At 34.4% G+C, this 22154-nt stretch overlaps 1 protein-coding gene across 1 annotated transcript in view; it reads right to left on the minus strand.

Annotated features, from left to right (window-relative positions):
- EYS (eyes shut homolog) overlaps positions 1–22154 on the minus strand; it is a 1185464-nt gene that overhangs the window by 692762 nt on the left and 470548 nt on the right. The window contains 3 exon segments of the mRNA XM_010967844.3: positions 3422–3621; positions 14508–14586; positions 15533–15704. Coding sequence (XP_010966146.2) covers positions 3422–3621; positions 14508–14586; positions 15533–15704 — 451 coding nt within the window.

The following is a 22154-nucleotide window of genomic DNA, read 5'->3' on the forward strand; positions in this document are numbered from 1 at the left end:
TGTATATACCTGGCTTATTAATTTTACCATCTTCAAGGAACACATTCTAAACACTTATGCTTAAGTAGTCCTTTTTCTTTTTTCATTAATTTTTTTTTTTTTTTTTTTTTTTTTACTATTTAAAGACTATGCCTCTTTGTATTAATTCTTGTGCTCCAGTCCTTTAATTGGTTGGGTCTGTCACTTACAATTGCCTGGTAGACACAGGAATGATTCAATAAAGAAGAGTTTGGCCAGTAGATTTGGGATATAAAAGTGGTCTCATGAGACATCTGGATAATGGCAATAAAGATCAATAAAGCAAGCATAAAAATGTTAGTAACTGAGATTGAGAGTCAACCTAGAAATTCTATAACAATGATTGAAAAATTGAACTCTTGAAATAAATAACTTTATAAACAGAAAATAATAATATGGTTAGTGAAGTGGTCATTGATTTACAATGGAAGAAAATACCTATTTAAGGGTTCACTTGTATGGAAAAGTAGAAGAGAATAAATAATACTGTCATAAGAAAAATCATAAAAGTGGATAAAAGGTGGAAAAGTAAATAGAGGATTAAAAAGGAATTTTAAAAAAGACATAAAAATGTAAAAAGAGTGAAATGCATGTAAATCAAAGTTTTAAATTTGTGATTTACAATATGTAAACAATATTAGGACCCAAAGAAGAATGCAGAATTAGTGAACCAGTATTAGCACACAGAAGAATAAAAGAAGAAGAATACAACTCGAAAACTTCCCAGACATGAAGAAATATATAACATTACATATTCCAATGAAATACTTGAACTTCAAAGATAAAAGGAAAGGGAATTACAAGTTCTCAACATGCCAGTCATTGGGATAAATATTTTATACATATTTTTTAACTAAAGAAATTAAAAACCATGTCAGCTTCCACAAAGGAAATGAATCAACTGTATTCATAAAACATAATATTCATGGACATAGGCCATTCTCTGGCCTAAGCAAATTAATAGCACTGACTGCATAATCTTTAGTCAACAGAAGATCTAAGAAATTTGTACGTCACCAAATGAAGCCAAAAATACAACAAAATATTTGAGGTTGACAGTTTCAGATTTTCCAGGCAATCTGAAACAGTAATATACTCTATCTTTTCTTCAAAATGATTACAACATGAGATCAATTAGAAGGAAATCTCTCAAAATCCCTAGGAAACCAACAGTGTAGAATATTCTACAGATCATTGAGGATGGAAATGTTCTAATAAGGAAGTTTACATCAAAAATAAGACTCGAAAATAAATATTCTTAAGGTGGAAAATTATATGTTTGGATAATTATTTTCCCAATTAAAATCAATCAAAACTTTGAAAGCTAATTAACAAATAAGCCAGTAATGAGAAGCAAGACATTAACTCTGATTTGTTGAAGAAACATTGAAGAAAACTGAGCATAAGAAGACAATAATGAAACATTTTATCACATTCTTAAGAGTAAGATTTTTAAAAGTAAATGTGAAGAATGCAAAATAGGGATCAAAACCATAAGTTTGATATATATTCTTAAATTTAAAAAGTGATTATTTTATTATGGCTTAAACAAATATATCAGAGGTTAATCCTTAACTCACATACAAATCTGATGATTTAACTTGCACAGCTCTCCCTCCCCATAATGTGGATTTTCTTTTGTAAGTAAACTGTCTGAGGACTGTGCCAACTTGGCACTGACTTGGACGGCTCCTCACAGGCACTGTGTAAGTCCCCTAGAATCTGCACCTCCTCGGGCATTGACCATTCACAGACTTCCAGGGGCTTTCAGGCAATGGACGTTTTGAAGACAGATGACTCATATTTAAATAAGATTTGATAAGCACGTAGTAATAAAGAATGCCCAGACGTGTCCCTGGGTGATGCCCAGGTGTCTTCATCAGGACTCCAGCTGGCTTCATGACTTGAGTGAGGTCAGCCTATCTAGCCATGGATAACATCCTCCAAAAGGAACATTTATAGAGTAGCTTTTACAGTGCTTGATTCAATAAACACTATTCATGTTGTAAAAACATACATTTTAGCTTTCAGTTCACTTATTTCTAATTTTTTATCTAATTTAATGGGTTTTGATGAACAGAACCTTGATTTATAACATTATATCCACAGAGAATAAATGTTCAATTTAGTGTTGCCAATTTAATCCAGGTGTTGATTGCATTATAACCCGCAGGGTTCTTGCTGTGGCCAAGTGATCATTTTTATAATTTCATTGCATATAACTACCACTGATATTAGAAATATGTTTACTCTCCATACCTTATAAACCACCAGAGTAAAATAAGCAAAATCCATGCTGAAAAATACAAAATATGAGGTAATATACATACACATACGCTACAAATGAAAATGGCACATTAGGCAATATGTAATAAAGAATGCTTGTGTCATAATAATAAACAAATACTGTCCATGTGTGCTGAATGAAAAGATAATAAACTTGGGTTTATGTGAAATTAATATCTATGTGTGTCTTACTAGAAATATGCCCCAAATTAAATAATACAGCAGGGATTGATATAAATAAAAGGCCAAAAACATGCCATAGATATTAAATAAAAAGCTATGGTAGTGGTAGTATTGAATAAAAGACAGTTATATTAATAATTTAGAGAGAAATAACTAATAAAATTTAAAAAATAAATTTTACTATTAAATATTTACACATGGTTAAACTTTAAGTAATTTAAGATACTTGGATAGAAACACAATTTCTCACAGATTTTAACTTAACATCAGCTTCTCACAAATCAGACTGACACAGAAGAGGTAAAGTTACTTTAAACAAAAACCTGGGCTCAATATTTAATAAATTGAACAGATAATGGCTATATTCTCAAATGGCCAACTAACTACATATGTTGCAGAATCATAAATAACAAAAGTAGTGAAAATTCATCTCCTAGGAATTTTAAAAAGGTACCTTAATAATTGGTTGAAAAATACATCGACAGATTAATTTGTTTTTATAAATCTTAAATAGAAATTTTTGTCATTGTTAAGATCTTAGAAGTTAAGAAGGTAAGTATGGCAGTGAGAGAAATGAATCACTGGTTAAGAAGTATACTATAATATGAACTATTTGCAATTGATTTCTGTGGTTTAATATATCAGAAAAGGAGTAAGAACCCAATTCTGGGGAAGAGAGGGGATATGAAACAAATTTAAATGATGGGTGGTTAAATTTGGAAACCCAACTTGGGACTGATATGAATACATGATAATTGGACAAATATATAAGCAATGCTTTTTTTTAGAATTGTTGATTTCAATTTTGGGACTATGTTTTTAAAGATAAAACATATAAAGCTTAGCATCTATATTTTGGAGTGCATTACCAGTGGGGTGCTTATAAATGCCCATAAATATTTATGTAGTTACTCATGGACAGATAAATACTAACCTGCAGTAGAAAGTGTGTCCAGGTCCTTCAGCACAAATCCCTCCATTTAGACAGAGGACCACATTCAGCTCAGACTCAGCACAACTGCTGGTATTTATTTCAAAGCGAGCACCAGTAGATTCACGTGGGCAAATGCAAGTAAAGTTGTGGACTGCCTTCCAGCAGAAGCCTTCATTCACACAAGGGATGGATGTGCAATTCTAAGTTAAGAAATAGAGAATCAAACTTGATTATTAGTGTTAAGACTAGAAATCTTATTAAAATTATACTTTTATTTAAATATTTTTAAGAAACAGTAAGAAAGCTTATGTGATATTCCCTTCCTCTAAAAATTGAAATACATATTTCTACTAATAAATGAATTTTAATTTTTATCACCGGAAATATTTGCCAAATGTTTCATTGTTGGTTTTCAGTAAAAAAAAAAAAAAAAAAAAAAAAAACCAACTTTATTAGACTTTTTTAAATTATGTACCATGTACATAATTAGCATCTAACATGTATCCCCGTTTGCCTGGACAGTCCCAGATTAACTCTGCTGTCCCTGGGTAATTAATAATAGTGCCTCGATTAAGTCTCAAAGGAATCCTGTGTTTGATCACATACTTAGAACAGACAATTCACAATTGACTTACATCCCTCTAAAACACAAAACAACTGTCATATCTGAGTTTTTATTCCATTCACAATCTTTTTTTTTTCAGCAGAATTTATGTGTGTATGTTTTCCCAGCTTTACTGAGGTATAATTGATGAAAACAACCCTGCAATATGTTTAAAGTGTACATTGTGATGATTTGATATACACTGTGAAAAGGGTCCCACTATTGAGTTAACACATCCATCACTTACCATATTAACTTTTTTTATTGAGGGTGGGAGTAGAGAAACACTTAAGCTCTACTTTTTTAGCAAATTTTAATTATACAATATAGCATTAGCCACTATAGTCACCATGTTATATGTTTGAGTCCCAAAACTTATTCAACCTATAACTGAAAGTTTGTACCATTTACCAACTTTGTGCCTGGCAACCACCATTCTAGTCTCTGTTTCTATGAATTCAACTCCATTTCATTTTATTTATTTTTTCTTAGAACCATATATAAATGATAGCATGCACATTTGTCTTTCAGTCAGGATTATTTCATTTAGAATAGTGCCCTCCAGGTTTATCAGTGTTGCCAGCAGTGGCAGGATTTCTTTGTTTATTAAGGCTGAATAATATTCCATTGTACATACAGGCACCCAATCATCTGTTGATGAACACTTAGGTAGTTTTCATACCTTGGCTCCTGTGAATAATGCTGCAGTGAACATTGGAGTGCAGGTATCTCTTCAAGATAATGGTTTCATTCCCCTTGAATATTTACTCAGAGGTCAGTTGCTGGACTATATGGTAGTTATATTTTAATTTCTTGCAAAACCTCTATACAGTTTTCTGTGGTGGCTATACCAATTTACATTTCCATCAATGATGGGCAAGGGTTTCCTTTTCTCCACACCCTTGCCAGCACTGGTTATCTCTTGTCTTTTGACAATAGACATCCTAACAGCTGTGGTATCTCATATATGTTTTTTTGTCTTGGTTTTGACTTGCATTTCTGTGATGATTAGTGCTGTTGAGCACCTGCTAGCCATTTGTATGGCTTCTTTGGAGAAATATCTGTCAAATCCTTTGCCCATTTTAATTAGGTTATTGTTTTTGTTTGTTTGTTTGTTTTGCTTTATGTTTTATTTTGTTTTGCTTTTTTGCTATTAAGTTGTTTGAGTTTCTTATATATTTTGGATATTAATCCCTTGTCAGATATGTGGTTTGCAAATATTTTCTTCCATTCTATTGGTTGCTTTTTCATTTTGTTGATGGTTTCCTTTGCTGTGTAGAAGCTTTTTAGTTTGATTTAAACCCATTTGTTTATTTTGCTTTTGTTTCCTTTGCTTTTGGTGTCAAATCCAAAAAATCATTGTCAGGACTAATGTCAAGGAGCTTACCCATTATGTCTTCTTCTAGAGCTTTTATGGTTTTAGGTCTTATGTTCAAGTCTTTAATCCATTTTAAGTTGATTTCTGTGATGGCATAAAATAGGGGTCCATCATCAATATTTTGCATGTGGCTATCCAGTTTTCCCAACAGTATTTATTGAAGATAAAATCCTTTCCACATTGTGTATTGTTGACTCCTTTTCATGAATTCATTGAATATATTTGGTGAATTTATTTCTTGGCTTTCAATTCTGTTCTATTGACCTGTCTTTTTATGTCAATAACATAGTTTTGGTTACTAGAGCTTTGTAACATAGTTTGACATAAAGACATGTGATGCTTTCAGCTTTGTTCTCCTTTCTCAAAATTGCTTTTGATATTAGAGGTTTTTTTGTAGGTCTATATGAATACTAGGATTATTTGTTCTGTTTCTGTAAAAATTGCCATGGGAATTTTGATAAGGGTTGCATTGAATCTGTAGATTGTTTTGGGTAGTATGAATATTTTAACAATATCAATTCTTCCAAACCATAAACAGGGAATAGCTTTCCATTTTTTGATTATTCTTTAATTTCTTACATCAATATTTTAAAGTTTTCAGTGTACAGATCCTTCACCAACTTGATTAAATTTATTCCTAAGAATACTATGCTTTTTGACTCTATTGTACATGTGACCGTTTTCTTAATTTCTCTTTTAGATAGTTTATTGTTAGTGTGCAGAATCATAACTAATTTTTGTATTTTGTCTGAGTGGCTAACAACTTACTTTGAATGCGTACAAAAGCTCTATATTTTTACACTTAAAATTTTGGGTGCTAGCTGTGGGGTCCAAACCTATCCATTCTCAGGAAGAAGGTGGGAGTTAGGTGTTCTCTCTTTATTGTATGGTGTTGCGTGGGGTTCGGGGCTATGGTGAGGGGGTGTCCCAGCCTTTCATATCCAAACAATGTGTGTAGTTTCTTGGTTGCTGATGTGTAGTAGTTACTCAGCTAGTTCCAGATTTCTCATGAGCTACATTCTGTGTGTGTGTATGTGTGTGTGTGTGTGTGTATGTATATTCAGTACATCCATGGCAGATGGGAATTTCAGAGCCTCACATGTTGCCATCTTGGTCCAGAATCTTAATGTGCATGCTATCATGATCTTTTATTTAACCACTTTTCCTGTGCATGTGTCCAAATTTATGCCCAGCATTGCTGATGCCTCCAGTCCCAGAAGCACAGTGGTATTGTGGAGTCAGAGAAGCCTGGATAATATCTGTCTCTTGCTTTTTAAGCTTTAAAATATTTATATACTTCTGCTTTTATTCACTTAATTAACAATGGTATTTAATTTATTGTAGGTCTGTTTATGTGTAAAATTGTGATACTCTCACTGACCTCACACAGATTCCTATGATAATTAAACAAAATTATGAATATAAAGTAATTGGCCCTGTTCCTGGGACATAATAGCTGTTTAGTAAATGCTATCTTCTTTCATTTACACTCTGAAGGCCACCTTGTCAACCTCTATTTCAGTTATTCGGCACTTGCTTAGAATAGAAAATGAGTTTTTCAGTACCTATAGTGTCTCTCATGCCATACCATATACTTCTTAAGTTCACATCTTAGATATTATGTATGTGCTGATATTCTGGAAAGCACAGAGCATGGTGTTTGAATGTGATATGACTCCATTTTTCAAAGTAATGTTTACTCTGAAAAGATTTTCACCTACAATTCTGAGAAATAGTGTATGGAATTTTATGACACCATTAGTAAAACTTTATTCTCAGTGTGTTGACTACACAGAATTTCATAGTGAATATACACAAATACAACTCTTTTGCACCTGAATCTCAAGTTATGACATCTTCAAGGATAATTATATTGACAAATATGAGATTTTTAAAAAACATTTTACCCTGAAAAGTGATATTTTTGAGCTCTTATTACTTGACACTTAACAAACATTTTAGTGACTTTTAAGAGGTGTTAAGATAATAAAAACTCAAACTGACAAGGCTAATGTGGGAGCCATTGCATTCACATCATGCATCAAACAGAAAATGAAAGGTTTGTCAAAATCACCAGAGTTTAATTAGTGTCATTTTCAATAAGAAATGGATTGTGCCCTTGAATATAAAACTCAAGTCATGCTTGGAACCCAGATGGTGACTTTTTTGCATTCACCCCAGTGATAGAGTTAAATGTATGTTTTTATAAATGAATGCCATTCTGATATTTGTTCCACCTTTGCTGAAAATGTGAACTCCTTAAGGATAACCAAGGGCACTTAGTCGGCTCCATGCAGGTAGTGCAGTTATTTTTATGGGATGTAAATGCAGGATTCCACAGGGAATAACACGCAAACAATATGTTCCCCGCTTAGCCCTACCGCTCGGCATATTTAGAATGATTTATTAGAAAGCATTACATAAACTAATTGAATTCTATCTCCAATGGGAAGAAAGAGATAGTTTGTAGACTGCCAAAAGTTTTGTCTCTAGGGTTTACAAGAATCTCTTACTAAATTAATTAGCAGGCTTAATGGGAAATACAAAAGCAATTTTTTTTGAAAAAAATCAAATCATCGTTTAAAGTGCTTGATCCTGCCTTGTTCAAAAATTAAGGAAGATGCCTTTCCTTTGGTTCATCACCATTTACATTACTTTGCTATATTCTATTTAATATAATAAAGTGCTTCCCAAGAAGAATTCAAAATACTTTAATTTCAGAAATGAAGGAAACAAAAGGCCAGTATGTTTAGAGAGGGAGAAGGAATCTGGGAGTGATGTTGCAGAACAGGGCAATCTAGACAACTGCACTAGACCTCAATGTTCATTCAACTTGTATCCAAGACCCCAAGCCAGGAAGCGTACGGGCGTGTAACAGTAACAGAGCGCTGATATGCTCACTGTGCACTACTTGGGCTAGTAAGTGTGCCAGGGAGCCTTCTGAAAGTTGTGTGCAATCTGAGGTGTATATACATAGTGTAGATCCAAAAGTTTGTCCTGTGATCTCTGAACTTCCCCAAAGAACAGAAAGTTACTGAGATCATATTTATAGTAGCATTTCTTTCAGATGCTTTCTTTTTCGCTCTGCAGTTTTTAAAGTAGTGGTATACTTTCTTCAAATAAGATCTTGGAGAAATAGAGCATGTTAACTAAGTAGTCAGGCAATTTGTAGAGTGGAAACAGGACATAGTAACTATTAGAGCCCTACAAATACCTACTGCAAAAACCTTTTAAATTTCACAGAATTTTTTGAATTTTGTACCGCTCTGAATAAAATTTACTAATACAGTGTACTGTTTCTAAAACTTAAATTGCACATGAACACTCTGGATAGCTAAGTTGCAGATTCAAAGTCTTCGGGATGGGGCCTGTGTTTCTGCATTTCTATCAAAATCTCAGGTAATTCTGAAGCTGCTAGTTTGTGGACCAAACATGGGTAGCAAGAATATAGTCCAACAATTTTGTTTTACTCGCAAGGATAAGGACGAGCCTAACGCTGTTAGTGGCTTCACCATGGTCTTACAGCAAGACGACAACAGAATAAAATCACATAGAAGCTAAGTGCTCTAAATTCCAACTTGGGGTTCACTGTGCCACCAAATCTTGATTTTGCTCTCAAAGGGATTCTTTTACTGTAAAACTATACATAATGATAACGTACATGGTAGACTCAATAGCCCTAAGGTCAGGGTCAATATCATTTTTATGGACTGTTTTCTTTCATTCTCAAAACTTACATGGTTCAATATGGATCTGTAGCAGTTAATAGGGAGAAGATTTTGTTTGATTCCCAATTTAATCTGACTTACAATGTTTTGACATAAAGAAAATGCACTGTTTGTCATTTCAACAAATCAAACAAGGTCATAAAATATAAAAATTGGGATTTTTGCAGTACATATTAATTTTCATTTCTTTATTAAAAATGTGTCTGACAGTGCTTCAAGGAAAAAGTCCACTGAAATACAAGAAAACAAAAACCACTGTCTCAGAAATGGCCTGGAAATACACACATGATTCAGCATAGGAAGGAAAAGTACATCGGGACTGAAACTAGACACAAAGCCAGAGTCACAAAGTCAAGACTGTTTAAAGGTAATGCAGAATTCCAAACCCATTCAAAAAGCTAACCTAATACTGCTTTTATTTCTTCAGGTAAACAGAAGAATATTTCAGAGAAAATCTAAAGTGTATATTCAAAATCTCGATAGTATATTGTACTCTAACTTGGCAAAATGAGGCACCAGGCATGAACGAGTAAGCCAAAAGTCCGAGCACCTGCATTTAAAATTGCTAAGGCGTTTGTAACATTGTATAGGACATGGCGTTGCCGTTGGTGGTCAAGAGGGGCTGGGAAAGGCAGCGCAGATCCCTTCCCCGTCTGCCTTGCTCTTCTGATTCAAAGGGCACACACTTGCATGAGTAGTGAAGGAAATCTGCCCCTACCTTGGAGATTCAAGATGTATGGACCAGAGCAAATAATGGAATAGATACAGAAAATATCGAGGACGAGATACGGAGCAGAAGATTCCCAATAAACAACATTTGGTGGGAAAGAAATAGATTGTGAAGCCAAAAGGAAATACACTTACACACACACACAAGAGAAAATGAGCATGAAGACAGTTTTAAAAGAACTAATAATTGTTTCCTACTATGAAACAGAGTGTGACACACTCAAACTTCTACATTTAAGACACAATTGCTAAGAACAATAACCAGATACTAACTAATATATATAAAATAGATAAACAGAAAATTTGTATTGTATAGCACAGAGAACTATATTCAATATCTTGTAGTAACTTACGGTTAAAAAGAATATGAAAACAAACATATGGGTGCTCCTGTATGACTGAAGTATTGTGCTGTACACCTGAAGTTGACACAACCTTGTAAACTGACTGTACTTCAATAAAAACAAATTAAAAAGGACAATAACCTTAAAATATCTCAAATCTCCACCAAGAGGTACTGATTAAATAAATATGGCAGCTCCATACAATGTGCTATTAATAAGAATAAAGTAGAACTATATATATAAAATATATATATATGTATAAATGTAGAATCATCTGCAATGATCAAGTGAAATCTGTGTGTGTGACAAATATTTACATTTATGAGATCTTCCTTATTTTAAAGATGCATTTTTAATCAAAGGAAATAAATATTCTCTACAATGAGTTTTGGGAAATAGCTGCCCTTTTGGTGCAGACCTCAACTCAACTCTTATGCTCAAAAGCATACTGATGAAGCATCACTTAATTGCAAAGAAAAAGAAAATAAGAAAAACACTAGAAGAACTTTTTGAGCAAGTCCCTTTTAAAAGTGTCACAAATCACAGGACGATCAGTACATTTAGATACACAAAAAGAAAGCTTTTGAATGTCAGAATCCACTATGTACTAATCAACAATTAACAAAAAATGGAAAAAATAGAAAAATGTACATAATGTATATGGTAGACAAAGAGTAAAAATCTTACTATATAAAAGTTTCTTATAAATTTCAACTCACACTTGAAGAAATACAAATAAGGATTCACAGACACATTCAGTTCTTTCCTTTGGTCATTTCCTTTCTGTTTAGAAAACTTCCTTTAGTACTATTCATGATAAGTTCCTATTTTTCCCTCATCTGAGAATGTCTTGATTCCTTTTTAAAATCTAGAATGTTTTTTTTTTCATTTTAGTACTTATCTTACATATTTATAATTTGATATTCAAAACAAAACACTGCTTCCTTGCCAGTTAACTTTCTCAGTCCCAATAAAATAGAAAGGAAAATTTCTGGTTTTTATTTTATTGGGAATATTACCCTAGTCTCTTTTCTTTCTTCTCCATGTGTGTGTGAGTCTGCATTCCCAAAGTTGAGTTACATTTTTTCACTAGCCAAGGCGTCTGTTCCACACTCAGCCATGCATTTGTTTTTCTCTAGCATTAATTCTAATATTCTTAGACTGCCTCAAGTTATCAGATTGACCAAAGAAAAAAATATGCTTGTGTTTTCCTCCTGAAGCCCTAACATAAACTTTGCTTTTACACTTTCCCAGGAGCTTAGGATCAACACCCTTCCCCATATTGACCTGAGTGCTCTTCTCAATCACTGCCGCCTATGTTCCATTACTGCCCTTGTCTCCTTAGACCAGAAAGCAGACTTGGACATCAGTCTGGGAATGCCTTTCAGGAGCTGTTATCTGGGCATTGCAACATAGCGGAAGTTACTCTGAATAGGTGAGCTAAGTCAGATACATATCTATACCCATAATCCAACCTCCAAATGGAACTGGTGAAGCAGGACATATATCTATAAATATCTAATATTTACAGAATGCATGACCAAAATTACATTTGAAGTGTACTTCATATATTGGTAAAAAGACATTTTAAATAACTTCATTGAACTATTGAATTAGTAAAGATGGGATGGTAAGATTTTAAAAAGAAGACAAACAAAATAAATAGTCAAAATAAATAGTATATAAGAATTGAGTGGATAAAAAATGAAGTGTCTCAAAACAATACAGAAATAATAGATACTTTGGTAAAGTTCTTGGTTTCCGTATTCTTTTTCATTATAGGTTACCACAGGATATTGAATATAGTTCCTTGTGCTAGACAGTAGAAACTTGCTGTTTATCTATTATTATATATAGTAGTTAGTATCTGCGAATCTAGAACTTCCAATTTATCCCTCCCTACCCATTTCTCCCCCCGGTAACCATAAGTTTGTTTTCTATTTCTGTAAGTCTGCTTCTGTTTTGTAAGTAAGTTCTTGGAAAACTGACTACATTTTTTAAAATAATTAAATTAGATTTCTACCTTTTATCAATTATAACAAAATATTTACTATGGGTTAAAGTACTAAAAGAGCTGCTAATCCTACAATTGTACTGGATAAGAATATAAGAAACTAATTTAAATATTGCTTTATGAGAGGACCTTCCAAGGAGAGAAGCAAAGCCTAGTGTCATAAGAAAAAGACAAAGGAAAATATAAAAATCTCACAACTTACAAGTTTTATAAAGCAAGAACGGCCACCTCCTAAATGAGATTTGCAATTTTACAGAATCAAGTGAATTTTATCCATAATTTTTAAGCAATATATTAAAACCAAAAAAGAAAAGGGCAAGCAAGCCAAAAGAAAAATACTGTTAGTCAAAAGCTGTGAGTAGACAAGGCACAAACAAAGAAATGCAAGTGGCAAAGAATCACATGAAAAGATGCTCAACGTTTGTAATAACTCGGGAAAACATAAAAATCAAAATAATGACACACCACATTTTCCTCAACAAATTAGTCCACACTTAAAAAAATGATTTCATTTGATAGGATCTAAGAAAGCTGGCATGCACATACTCTCATTAAATAATTGTGGTTCCTCAAAACTTACTTGGAACACTTCATGGCTATTAAAATGTCTGAGTCAGGACCCTATGGATTATAATGGAATGGTTCTTAAGACACACTCGGTAACACCAAATGTCACTGAATAAGGAACATAATGAGTTCAACTTTATGTTAAAATAAAAATATTAAGAAAAACCACCTAGAAGCTTCTAGGTAGAATTGTAACAGTTGTTCTCGTAATATTGAGTATGTGTGGTGTATAAATACACACAACATTGTAAACCGATATGTTTCAATAAAAATATAAAAAAATACAAATTCATATATGAAAGAAATACTTCTTTAGTTATACATTTAATTCAGAAGAAGAGTACACATTTCTACTACCAAGAGATAGGGTTTTAGAGATTACTTCAGGCAATATATGCAACGGTACAGACAAGACACATGGCCCTACTCTCTACCAAGGAGTTTATTAATTACAACATCTTTCCCACATCAAGTATGGCATTCACTATCTAGACCCAAATCAACATAATGTCAGTAAATATTTAAGCTTTTAAAAAATAATGTGTCAGAAAACGTGCGAGTTGATTTACATGTGTTATCTAATTTAATCCTCACAGCAACTTAAGAGGTAGTTACTATGATTACCTTCATTGAATAGCTAAAACGTGATTTCAGTATATAAGTAATTTGTCCAAGAACACACAGCAGGTCAGTAGCAAAATAGCAATGTAAGTCTGTTTCTCCCTCCAAAAGCACCATCTCCGGAGTATCTACCACCTTTAAGTCTATCATCACACGATGACCCTGCGATATAGGAACTGTATCTTCCTAATGGAAGAAAGATAGGATTTAAGTAAAATATACATAGTCTCACAATGTCAAAGGCAGTTTTCCGTGCCTATGAGTCCTTCCTTTACCAAGTGACTGTCAGCTAGGAAAGATTTGGAAGAACTTCCCATTCTCCAGGAAAGCTCACCAGATTCTCATCCACCAAGAATGGTCTTAACTTCAGGTGACCAACGTTTCTCAATGGATGAAGAATTCCACATAAAATACCATGTGTTGAGCACAACACGTTATATGCCTAAAGATCAGAAGACAGGTCCTGAGAGCATTACAGTTACCGAGGTTTTCCACATGTACTCAATTCTTGGTACATCTAACCAGTACTTATTTTGTCCTTATGGTGTATGGATCAATGAAGTCTCCTCTCATCCCTATATATCCCCAGACACGTGTGTGTCCTAAGATCAGAGAAGGGGAGGCAGATAGCAAATTATAAGCCTTCTGAGTTCTTTGGATCATAACCATTTCCAGGATTTAGTTAAATGCAGACTCCAGTTAGCAAAAGTTTATGATAAGAAGAGACAGGAAAGGGAGAGGGGTAAAAGAAGTTGTGACTTTTATTTTATTTTTATTTTTTATTTTTTTGGAGCAAACAAAAATTCCAAGAGAAATTTCAAAGAGGAAAGGTGAAAGGCAGACAGTTACATCATGAGTAACTGTTGAAATAATGACACAAATCTACGCAAGTAGCTTGGCTCCTGCAGGACATTTGGTCCTATCCAAAACATCTGAGAGAGTATTCGCCCCATTCCACATGGTTTTGGACAGGACTAAATATCAAGGACCTTTTGGCATGGATCAAATGTCTTATGGATTTGTGGACAAGACCAAATATCTGCTAATTATTTGGTGTTTCTTTTCAATTACTTGAAATTAAGTAAAAATGATAAAACTTACACTAATCTGGATCTCACATCTCGAGCTAATCCATTCTGCATCACGCAAACATTGATACACATCAATGAAATCTGTGCATCTGAAACAGAGAATTCAATTTTTAAATAAGAAAGACATGAAAACATAATTTCAAGAGAGTTTCACCATTTAAGCTTTTTTTCTTTTCTAGTAAAAAACACTTCTCAGGTAAAAAAACTCGTTCCCATGAGCGATAGAAGGCAGAGGCTATTTCTGGTTTCTTATCCTTCAAGGTGACTGGACTGATAGAACAAATCAATTTTCATTTTTGCCATCTTCCCCATGGCAATGGAGAGAAAGAACAGTTCTAAAAGATAAAAAGTACGTCTAGGGCTTATGTAGAAACTGAAGCCGGCTATGGCCAAGCTGCATTGCAATGAACTACCCATCTTCATCCTCTCTCGCCGGCTTAAAAGTCTGTGGCAGGACTCGAAGGGAAAAATAATGCTGCAGAAGGCAGCTTGGTGCATCTGTGAGTCATTCTTCTTTGCCACCTGCATCTCCTAGAAATATCTCCACTCCAGATTTGCATAAACTAATATTCTCTCCATGAGCAGAATAATAATTATGCAATTCCATAAAGAGTCACAAAATTCCTTAGATGCACAACAGGATGAAAGAACCAGTCTACATAGGAACATTTTAAATATTTAAGTGTCTGGCATTATCCCTCCATAGAGCAAATAATAGAACCTTTCATCATCCTACCTGCTACTTCTGTTACTGTGAGCATTACCTTTAAGATTATTAAAGTCCAATTAATCCACATGTATTGAAAATGGCTTTATGTTAATGAGCAGAAATAGAAGACGGGCAGAGATAACGTATCAGTGCATCACATGAAGTTAAACAGGCAGGATCTGTCATCTTAATAGTACTTAGCTCTTGTTTTATGAAGGAGCGTAATTAAAATGATCTTTGTCAACTTTTCCTTGACATTCAGTTTTAAATATTATGAGTTAAATTTGCTTTCTTAGATTTAATAATAGAAAAATAAAAACAGCTACCTTCCAGGTAGACAAGGATTTGAGAGACACTCATTTGCATTTGCTTCACAGTGTGTCCTGAAACACCCACTCTTGCAGTCACAGGTGTAATGATTGATGCCATCAGTGCCGGGTCCATCATGGAGACAGGGCTTTGACAGACATTCATCTATATTTGCTTCACAGTCGATGCCTATGTTAAAAGAGGCAAGACAAACGCGAGGTTGTTTGAATGCAAAACTCAAAAAGTTTGTTCCTTATCGAAAACATCACCAAGAAATCAAGGACCACTCCATTAAAATTTGACATCCTATAGCAAAAGAAAACAATTTAACAGTTTTTTTAAGGTTAAACATCTTTAGGTCTATAAACTCTCAGTCTAATTTAAAGTGAATGAGAAAAAGCACAAGCTTAATCTATTTGTAAGATTTGGTTTTGGGGTGAGGAGTTGTTGATTAAGAATACAACTGAAGTAATGATTTTTATCAAATTGTCACTGAATACTAATTCATTCTTTTTTGGTAATGATCCTTGAGAATCAAATATTTCTTATCTACAGAAATTAAGAGTTTGAATGTTTCTGTATTTGGTCTGGGTGAGTGTACTAATGGTGAGCTAAGATGTCTAAAAGTAATCTAAGTTTGGCTAAATAAATACCTAGTGCTTTCAAAGGGCAAATTTTGAATATTAAGCACCTACCACGTGCCACCTGTGTGCTCAGCTAGGCATACCAAACCAAACCAAACAAACAAGAAATCAAAACCAAACAAACAAAAAAGAGAGCGGCTTTGTTCATCCAGAAACATGTTGGCAGGGAGATGATATTACCATCAGAAAACAACATAAGCAAAGCTTAACGGGAAGCTAGATTGTGTCTCAGGTCTCCAACGTCAGAGATACTAGAGAAGAGCGGAGAATCACTGTAAATTGGTAAAAATAATCCCTTTGCTCATTGTGTTCATCCAACTGAGCATCTACTAACACAAATGACAACTGACTGAGCACTTAAAATATGTGCAAGGCCTGTGCTGAAGGCTTTATGTATTTTATCTTAGCTGATGTTCATTAAATAAGCCTGGAGTCAGATATCACTACGTCCAACCCACTGCCCAGTAAACAAAGGTCCAGAGAGTTTCAGTGATGCTCCCAGATTACACAGGCTATGACAGCACATTGGAATTCAGATTGTTTTCGCTCTGAGTTGTGCCTCCAGCCATTAGTTCGAATGGATCGTCTTGCAACTATGATATGTGAGTAAGTGATGTGCTGAGCAGGACAGTGAGTTCTGTTAAAGACAAGACAAGTTCAAAATGGGATCATTTGTGCTACGGCTCCACAGCGGCAAACCAAGACTAAATTATAGTTTCTGCTCTCCCAGAAATGGAGTCTTAAACCAGCCAGTCAGCTAGGTGATCTGCCTGATGGACTCCGGTCATCCCCTGCAGGAAACTACATGTTCAATAACCTGCCCACTGCTTTGACTAGTATAACTTCTTTGTTCCTGCTCCATTTTGGCTACAAAAACCTTTCATTTTGTACAGCTCCTCGGGGCTCCTTTCTCTCTGCTACAGTGGATGGGATGTCGCCCGATTCACACTGATTTTTGCTCAAATAAACTCTTAAAAATGTAATATGCCTCAAGTTAGCTTTTAACAGTTCCAGTCAGAAAGCATGGCTCTTATAGCCAAGAACATAATGCCTAGTTGGGAATAAAGATAATCTTATTAAAAAATAAGCTATTACAATGCCTATAAATAGTTATACATGAGCCAGTTGGGAATAAAGATAAGCTTATACAATACAATGAGGTGTAAAACATTGATAATAGCTGGTACTTGGAGACCATATGATGTAAAAGATGCTGTTAAGAACTTTATATAGATCAACAGATTATAACTTTATAGTATTTTTCTGACACGGAAATTACTCTCTACTTTATAAATTAAGAAAATGAAGCAAAGATCTTACAGCTAGTAAGTGGCAGAAGCCATTCTGTTGGCCACCACGCGATACTACCGTACTACGTCTTAATACTGTAGCTGTATGGATGTGTGTGTCCTAATGGTTTAGCAAACGGAGTGCACTGGCTACTTTAAAAATTAATTGAGTCCATATAGGAGAAAGAGGACCAATAAGCTTCTATGATGATCATGGAGGAATCTTGAGAAACTTTAAGTTTCTCAAGGAAACCTGAGAAAATTCGAATAAACAGTTTAAAGAGTGCGTGGGCATTCCGGTGAGTTAGCTGCCTCAGGATTTGGCTGGATACCAGGTACGGGGGTGGGGGGCAGTGCTAATGGCAGATAGGCAGCCATTTCACAAGGTGATGCCATAACTTTACTAACTCACATGCCGTGTCAGAATTGTCTATTCAGGTGCCTGGTTTTTAGACCAGGCACACCAGGAGAGTCTGATTTACTGCCTATGAGGTTTCCAATGCAAAAAATATTTTTAAAAATTTCTCTTTAGAGATTGTCAGTTTTCAAGTCAAAATCCTATTATTTAATGGTTACTGTTTTTTTTTTTTTTTTTTACTGTAACTGTCACTATCTAAAAATAACTTTGGATATGAATGATGCCATGAAAAATAATGTGTGTAAATTGGTCAAATCAGTAGCTATATTTAAAAGGACCTGCAAGACTTAGGCTCAGCCTACATTAGGTTGCAGTAATAATTTTAAAAAGGAGGGGGGAGGGTAAGACTCAGTGGTAGAGCACGTGCTTAGCGTGCACAAGGTCATAGGTTCAATCCCTAGCACCTCCATTAAATAAATAAATAAATAAATAAATAAATAAATAAATAAATAATAACCTAATTACCTCCCCTCCAAAAAAAAGAAAGGTAAAAAACATAAAATAAAAAAAATGAAACTTCCTTAATTCTCAGTGGCTCATGACACACAGGTTTATTTCTCACTCACATTCCCTGGCCATGGTGAGCTACAGTGCACCCCAGGTTAACAGAGCATCCTCTATCTGAGTGAGACATTGCTGTTATTGTTGAAGAAGGAAAAGGGCACTTGGCAAACATACACAGGTTCCTAAATCTTCTACATATACTTAGCTTGCTCATCCAAGTCACATGATCAAGCCCAATATAAATGAGATGGGAACAAATGGTCCTCCATCAGGAAAAGGCAGATATTTACGACAATAGTCATATTTAGTGCAGACACAATTGTTCAAGCATCTCATTTGTAAATGAGGGTCATTTATTAGTGCATCCTAGGTTTATTGAGATAATAAAGTAAAACCATGTGTTGTAAACAACTAACCCAGGGCCCTGTACACATTTAACACTTGATTACTATCACTTTGCTAGGAAAAGTTTTACAACTATAGTATATTAAATGAGTGATGTAGGTGTTTTCAGAGACATATTATTCCAATTAAGAAGATAAGTGAAAAGTTTCTCTGTACGGTGATGTAAAATGCCAGCAAAATCAATGATGAAAATTTTAGTTAAAAAAAGATGGTCTATTTACCACAAAATAGAGTTACTATGTGGTCCAGCAATCCCATTCTTGGGCATATATCCAGAGAAAACTCTAATTGGAAAAGATATATGTACCCAATGTTCATAGCAGCACTATTTACAATAGCCAAGACATAGTAGCAACTTAAATGTCCATTGGCAGATGATTGGATAAAGGAGATGTGGTGTATTTATACAATGGAATACTACTCAGTCATAAAAAATGAAATAACACCATTTGCAGCAATATGAATGGACTGAGAGATTATTATATTAAGTAAAAAGTCAGGCAGAGAAAGACAAGTATCATATGATATCACTTATATGTGGAATCCAAAAAAATGATATGAAATGAACTTATATACAAAACAGAAAGAGACTCACAGACATAGAAAACAAATTTACAGTACCAAAGGGGAAAGGGAGAGGGATAAGTTAGGAGTTTAGGATTAACAGATACAAACTACTGTTTATAAAATAGATACACAGCATGGTCCTACTGTATAGCACAGGGAATAACATTCAATATCTTTTAATAACCTATAATGAAAAAGTATACATATATATATATGTATATAAATAATTTAATAACATGTTTTACACCAGAAACTAACACAACATTGTAAATCAACTACACTTCAATAAAAATATTAAAAATTTAAAAAAAGTGAATGAACACATTAAAAAAATGGTGTATTTACCCCAAAAGTGAGATTGAGGGCTGAAGTGTTAAGGAGAGTTGTACAGAATGCATCCAGTCTCACTTGGAGACGGGAAAGTTGAAACAAGACACCGTCTCCATGGTGGACAGCATGTCTCCATGTAGGGGAGGACACATCATGGACATTATCTTAGGAACATTTTTCCCTAATGCTTTATTCATTCATCTTACTGTGGTTATATTTTGACTTCCCAAGTAGTCTCCGGAAAGGGTAAGAATGTAATGATTGACTGACCTGGACATTTTGGTCCCTGTAAAACCTTATTTTTCATTTTTAACCCCAGAGTCCCTTAGCACTACACAAGTCAGATCCCCTTTGCACATTTTTAACTTCCCCTTGTTTTACCGTCACCCTTGGCTACTCTGTTGTAGTTACGCCGACTTCCCTGTGTTTCCTCGAACTCTTTGTTCTTCTTTCTGGAACTCTCTTTTCCCAGATATTTACAAGAGTCACTCCTTTATTTCTTCAGGTCTTTATTCAAATGTAGCTTTCTCAATAAGCCTATTGAGAAAACTGTTTGAAACTGCATCCCCTGGTTTATGTGTTTGTTTTGTTTAGTTTTGTTTAGTTTTGTTTTTTCACCATAGCAAGCAAGATCCTTCTAACAGTCTGGAAGAGTTACTCATTTTTCTTTTCTTTTTTTCTCTTTCTTCCCCATTACAAGCTTAGCTCTGTGAGGGCAAGGATTTTGTGTCTAAGTTCAATACAGCATTCATTTAGATCTTTGTTAAAGAAATGCATCATTGTGTGTGTGTGTGTGTGTTTGTATTTGGTTTTACATGTCATTTTTGTTTCTTTGCTTCTTTTCCTCAGAAGTCTCTGCCTCTTCCCAAGCAGGAACAAAGCAGCTCTTGAATTCTAAGGAAACTGTCAGTCCTTGCAATGGTGAGAATCAGACTCTGGAATGAGGCGGTTCCTCTGAGGTGTGTTTGTGTTGCCTGTGCAGTCAAGGAGAATTATTGTGTGGAATCTCTACATTTTTTTTTAATCTTCAAACAGAGAAGCTTCCATGGTAACTTAAAAAGAAATGCAGGTGTGGAGAGGGCTGGATTTTTGTTCAAAATGGTCTCCTCACACATAATTACCAACCTGGAGAAAGAGGGAATGACTGTTGTTTGGGACAAAATGAATGTACCCTGAGAACATTAAGCTAAGTCAGACAGAGAAAGAGAGAAAGACAAATACTGCATGGTGTCACTTACATGTGAGACTAAAAAAAAAAAATTAAACTCATACAAAAAGAGAGAAGAAAAGTGGTTGCCAGGGGCTGGGAGGTGGGGGAAATAGGGAGAGGTTCGTCAAAGGGTATAAATTTTCATCTTTGAGTTGAATGAGGCCTAAGCATCTAATGCAGAGCGTGGCATCTCTAGCTGATAATACTAAATTATATAATTAAAATTTGTTAAGAGAGGAGAACCTAAATGTTCTCACACAAAGGAAAAAAAGATAAAAATTCTGAGGTGATGTATGCATTAATTCACCAGGTGGGAGAAGTCTTTTCACAATGTATATGGATATCAAATTATCACCTTGTACACTTTAAATAGCTTGTCATTTGTCAACTATGCCTTAATGTATTTGAAAAAAAAGGAAATTGTGTATTACCACCATAAATGGAAAACCTAAAATAAAAACTAACCCCAGAATAAACACAATAATACCAGAATTACCAAGGTGTCCAACTGTCAGATTTCTTACCTGTAAACTGTGGATCAAAATATATATGACTGAAAAATTGTGCTGTGCACCAGAAATTGACACAACATTGTAAACTGACACTAACTCAAAAAAAAAATCTGTTAAAGCATAGTTGAGAGATAAGTGGAAAGAGTGTATACAATTCTAGGAGCACCTAGAAGATAATAAATGAATTTATAATATGTTATGATTATAACAGTAATCCTTCTTCATAGGATTAAAATATGAACACTTTGACATTATGTCCATGAATCCAAGCAAATATGAAAGAAATGATATTTAGTATTGAGTAAACATTATCAAAGGCTTACACAAAATCTCTGTCTCAGTTCTTTGCCTATTTTGCCTTGTATTATATCATTTACTCCCTACTGCTCACTAATTTATCTAATATAGATTAATTGAGCATCTATTTTGTGTCGGTCATAGTTCTGGACTCCTGTCATAGTTCTCTTTGACTCGGCAGGTATCATCGCAGCCTCCCTCCATGAGAGTTTGATAGAGATTTCCCAAGTAATCTGTTGATGAACATTGTGTATTTTGTTTGACAAGAGAAGAAACACAACCAAAAATGTTCTGCCTTTTGTCATGTCTCAACTATAGTTCTTTCCTCTTATCCAGCGGCTTGCTTTGGGGTTACAGCTGTTTATACTTGGACTCATTTTCAATTTGCAGTGCTAAAATTTGAGTTCTCAATTTCATTAATAGCACAGGCAACTCCTTTTCTAAGCAGAGTAGATGGTTAGCT

The sequence above is a fragment of the Camelus bactrianus genome, chromosome 8 (assembly GCF_048773025.1).
Source record: "Camelus bactrianus isolate YW-2024 breed Bactrian camel chromosome 8, ASM4877302v1, whole genome shotgun sequence".
Lineage (NCBI taxonomy): Eukaryota > Metazoa > Chordata > Mammalia > Artiodactyla > Camelidae > Camelus > Camelus bactrianus.